Consider the following 4,614-nt stretch of genomic DNA (forward strand, 5'->3'; position numbering starts at 1 on the left):
AAAACTCGGCTTTCCCAATAGCCTTATTCCTGCTTTGTTCCCGGTCCTGGACACATCCTACCTTCTACTGCAGTCACAGGCTGGAGACCTCTTTGTTCAGTATCTTTATTGCGAGAACAGAAACATCTACACAAGGCTCAGCACAACACAGGCATGGCACCAGCTGGGCAGCTGCCGGGGTGGCTGCCTCCACCCTGGCACTTGGATTGCTTCTGCTTCCTGAGCCTTCCCCACCCTGCTCCCTTTCCAGTGGGGATGGGGGTCTCCCCTGGGGCCATCCTGTTCTGCCACCCACCCTGGGCTGGCTCTGTTGTAGTGTTGCCGAGGGCTGGCCTACAGTGCCGGGGACCCCAGGAGCTTTTGGAGCAAGGGCATTAGTGGTTCCAGGTTGCCCCCCTCACACTCTGGGAGTAGAGAAGGAGCTGTACAGGGTGTGGGGATGCTGCATGAGGTGCCGTGGTGACCCCAGCGAGCTCCCCACAGCTGCTGAGCAGCGTAGAGGTCTGGGTGGGATTAGGGAGCTGCTTTACTTGGGGCTGGATATTGGAATGCAGGACTGCCATGGAGCAGGCTGATTTAGTCCTGAAGCGCTGGGTTTTTTTGGGTTTTTTTTATCGCTGAAGGTTTTCTGCCCACCTGGGAGGAGATCCTGTAGAATCTGCCTTTCCACGGTGTGCAGAATACCTCACAGTTGGAGAACACCCTGATTCAGGAAGCTGAAGGCAGAAGCAGAGCTTGGTACCATGGTGTGTGGATAGTGGTTTCCCTCGAAGGTGCCAGCGGTGATGCCTCTACAGGGTGGGTGGGGCAGATCTGGAGCATGCGGGCGGTGTGCTCTGGAGGGGGGAGGGCGGCGCCGAGGGGCACGGAGGGAGCGCTGCCGAATCTCTATCTGCTCAGCCCCGTACCCAGCAGCTTGTTCACCAGCGGCTCGGGCGTGCCGGCCGAGCCCCACTCGTGCTCCACGCTCTTCACACACGGCAGGCTGGGGTTGGCCTTCTGCACTACCGAGATCTGGCAGGTCTGTGAGTCGTAGTGGGCCTCGCACCAGTCAGGGAAGTCGATTGGGTGCTGAGTGCTGTGGGAGAGGACACGGTGCCGTCAGACCCCCTGATTAGTGCTGGGGAGCTGCTGACTAGGCTGGGTGGCTTCCTGCTGCCAGCCCCCTGCACAGGATGTCTTCCAGACCAGCTCAGGCAGGCTGGGAGAGGGCCCCTGGCACATCTGGGCATCTTGCTGTGCTGAGACACCTTTTCCAACTGCCCCAATTCACCCTACCACCCTCAATGCCCTGGTGGGGTCCTGCCCACCTCTGCCTCTTGTTGCCAAGGACCTGGTGCCCCACAGCCCTCCCAAGACTGATATCTGCTGCATTTGCAGCCACCAGACAGCCCCCGCTGCGGATGCAGGGGTGCTGTGGTGAGAATAGACAGCCCACCCCAGCACGGCCCCTCACTCACGTCTCGCAGCAGCCCACACCAATGGGGTGTAGGCAGGTGCAGAGCAGGCAGTTGGTGCTCAGCCATGATTCCCCAAGAGAGAACTGTTTCCCTTCGTACTCACAGGGAGCTGCAAAGGAAACAGTGGTGATAAGAACACATGGGCCTGTGCTGAGGGCGAGTGGAAGCCTCCTTGACACCCCTGTCCTGCAAAAGGGGGCAGAAGTGTTATGATGACCTCTCACCCACCTTATGGCATGGAAGATATATCGTGGTCTATCCACCGTCCAGGTATGGAATGCTCTATAATCTGCCATGGGTCATGTACCCCCCCATCCTCTCCTGGCCCTGCCTTGTGGCTCTCACCACTATTCCATTGGTCTAGAGCAAGAAGCAAGTGGCTCTTGCTTCCCTGGAGAGGACAAATCCAGCACCCCCTAGGGTCTGGGCATTTCTGCAGCCCTGGGAGGAGATAGCAGAGGGATGATGACCCACCCTGCTCCCTTTGCTGCTAGTCCTGCACACTTGGCCCCAGCAAGGCTCCTGCCAGGAGCCTTCATGTCCCAGAAGGCTGTTTCTCAGCCAGAGCCCTGGGAAGCTGTTCTGTGGTTTATAGATTGCTCCTTCCAATCACCACTGGCCCATGATCCCATTCCTGAGTTCAGCACAGTCCCTTCCATACTTTTCAGGCATAGGGCAGAGCCCTGCCATGTTGGGAAAGCTGAGGCCTCCTCTTCCCATCAGGTTCGTCCCATCTCACCTCCCCACTTACCTTTAGCCTGGAAGTAGCATTTGGCCTGGGAGCCCGGCAGCTGGAGGAGGAGGGAAAGAAGCAGGCAAAGCCTGCCCCAAGCACACATCATCTTCTGCACTTGCATGGCCATGGATGGTTGAGCTGGACTTGTTCGCTTTGCTTCTCTATTGCCTTTGCTCCTTTCCCTTGTCTTTCTCTTTCAGTCTCTCTCTGCCTTTTTAATGCTCTTCCCCTGATCCCAATGAGAGATATTTATAAAGTTCAGCTTTACGACCCTGGCCACCAGCTGTGCCCCACTGGAAAAGTTGTAAAACTCATTTCCTGATTTGAAAGGCATGAAAACAAGAGGTAGGATCAAGATTTTTAACAAGCTGTGAAAAGCTGATTCATGCCCTCCAGAAATTTCTCCAGTTGGAAGCCCCTGTGGGGGCAAGGCTCCACAGCGAGGGGAGATCCAAAGGTCCCCAGCAGCATTGCCCTCTGCAGCGTGGTGAGCATGTAAGCAGCAAGCACAGGAGACCCTGGCTCCTAACCAGGAGAGCTCCAGGCTCCCCTTTGGTTGTGCTGAGCCGTCACTGCTTCTTCAGAGCGAGCCAAGGTTTTGGAAGCATCCCATCTCAAAGAGCTGCACAAGCATCCTGCTAACAGTGTGGGATGCAAACGGCACCATCCTCATTTGGGGAGGGAGGTGCCTGCACCCAGCTCCTGAGTACACATCATGGTACTTTCACCCCAGCCTGGGCTTCAGCCGTGCCAGGTTCATGGCCATGCATGGGCTGGGGGGTGGCAGGGGGTTTAAAATCATAGAATCATAGAATATGCTGAGTTGGAAGGGGCCCATCAGGATCACCATGTCCACCTCCTGGCCCTGCACAGGACACCCCAAGAATCCCAGGATGTGCCTGATAGCATTGTCCAAACACTTACTGAGCTCTGACAGATTTGGTGCGGTGACCAGAGCAGACATACAGCAACTGCCACTGATGCAGAATGGGACAGAAAGAACCGGGGCTCATCTGAGCAGTGCCCTTGAAAGAGGACTGTGCCTGTGCACCTGGAGCACCCACAAGGTACCAGAGCTGAGCATCCTCTTTCACAGGCTGTAGACTGGCCCCAGAAGAAGCAGGAAACAGGAAGGATAAAATCAGGAGGAAAAAAGTGCTTTTGGGCAACAAGTAACCTGAGAGGTAAACAAGGGACTTGGCTGGAAGCAAGGACATCTGGGAAGATGCCACATCACCCAGGGATGTGCCTGTGGACCTCACAGGCCCTCGCCCAGAGGAGCTGCCTCTGTGTAGAAGTGATAAGGCTGTTATCAGCTGAAAAAGGGAGTGGATGTGCAAGAGGGAGGAGGTCAGAGCCCTGGGACCCACATTGCCCCAGAGAGCTACCAGCAAAGGGCTGACTTGCCAAAAGAAATTTGCAGCCCTTGTCAGAGGTGCTGCCAGCAGCAGGAAACAGGGCTCTGGGGATGGTCCAGCCGGGGGCTCAGCCAGCGCCAGGCTGTGCTGGCAGCAAGGCAGTAGCGGTGGCATATGTGGGTCATCTACCCCTGCATTAAGCTCCCTGCTTTCTGAGAGTTTGGGGTAAATTTACACCTTGACACGTGAGGCTTAATATCCCTTCCAGAATTTGTATTGGCATTCACTATTATAGCTGGATATTTTTCTTATCCCCATAAGTGCCAAATCCCTCATTGAATCCTGCTAAATTTTGGCCTGAGCATTTTCCTGTGGCAGTCTAATTAAGCACAGAATGAGGAAAAAAATGCTTGCTTTTATCCACTTTATCCGTTCTGCATTCGCTACCTTTGGATTTGAAGGCACAGTCCCTTCCCTTTTGTGCTCTGGTCCTCTTTGCCATCCCATTGCATCCATCTCCTGCAGCTTGTGCTCTTGCTGCTGAGGGAGAAGCCCTGGCTTTGGGTCCCTTCTTCCCCTTAGAGCATTACCCCAGCCCTGTTGTAGTGTCACAGATGATGCTGTGTCCCTCGGTGGGGTGGCTAGGTGGCAGCAAGTATGGGATCTGTTGGGAAAGGCTGATAACAAATCAGAGAAATGCTGGGCACCCCCTGCTGACTGCTGGGCCATAAGCCAGAGTGGTGGAGTCTATCAGTGACAAATGGAACCTGCCCTTTGGTGCAGAGTTGTTACTATATAAGGAGGATAAAAGTGTTCATCATCAGAGCAGTTAATTAATATTCCTATTGTGTGTTTGGAAAAAGAAGTCTGGCATGCTAGTAACTGCAGTGAAATAATCTATCATTATTTCATCAACAAGAACAGCAAATGTTAAAAAAATAAGTGGTGGGTTTCACTCAGAGGCCCACAGGATTTTGACAGGATTCCAGAAGAGTGCTCATCCTGGGGTGACAGCATCTCTTGGCTGCGTAAAAGGGCAATGCCCCTGCTCCATCAGGGA

The 4,614-nt window shown here is 54.5% G+C and overlaps 1 protein-coding gene across 1 annotated transcript; it reads right to left on the reverse strand.

Moving 5' to 3' along the window:
* Nucleotides 1-888: 888 nt before the first annotated feature.
* MSMP (microseminoprotein, prostate associated) lies at nt 889-2,323 on the reverse strand. Its single transcript, XM_040090858.1, has 3 exons — nt 2,212-2,323; nt 1,461-1,569; nt 889-1,078 (listed from the first exon to the last, which is right to left on the reverse strand). The coding sequence occupies exons 1-3, from the start codon at nt 2,321-2,323 to the stop codon at nt 889-891; spliced, it is 411 nt and encodes a 136-aa protein (XP_039946792.1).
* Between the last annotated feature and the right edge of the window lie 2,291 nt (nt 2,324-4,614).

The sequence above is a fragment of the Hirundo rustica genome, chromosome Z, assembly GCF_015227805.2.
Source record: "Hirundo rustica isolate bHirRus1 chromosome Z, bHirRus1.pri.v3, whole genome shotgun sequence".
NCBI classification, from domain to species: Eukaryota; Metazoa; Chordata; class Aves; order Passeriformes; family Hirundinidae; genus Hirundo; species Hirundo rustica.

What these genes read in the sequence shown, in the direction of transcription:
- MSMP (XM_040090858.1), bottom strand. Translation starts at nt 2,323, where the DNA reads ATGGCCATGCAAGTGCAGAAGATGATGTGTGCTTGGGGCAGGCTTTGC. An exon ending in ATGCTACTTCCAGGCTAAAG is followed by an intron (nt 1,570 to 2,211) that starts GTAAGTGGGGAG and finishes TTTCCTTTGCAG; the next exon opens with CTCCCTGTGAGTACGAAGGG. An exon ending in GGTGTGGGCTGCTGCGAGAC is followed by an intron (nt 1,079 to 1,460) that starts GTGAGTGAGGGG and finishes CCTCTCCCACAG; the next exon opens with CACTCAGCACCCAATCGACT.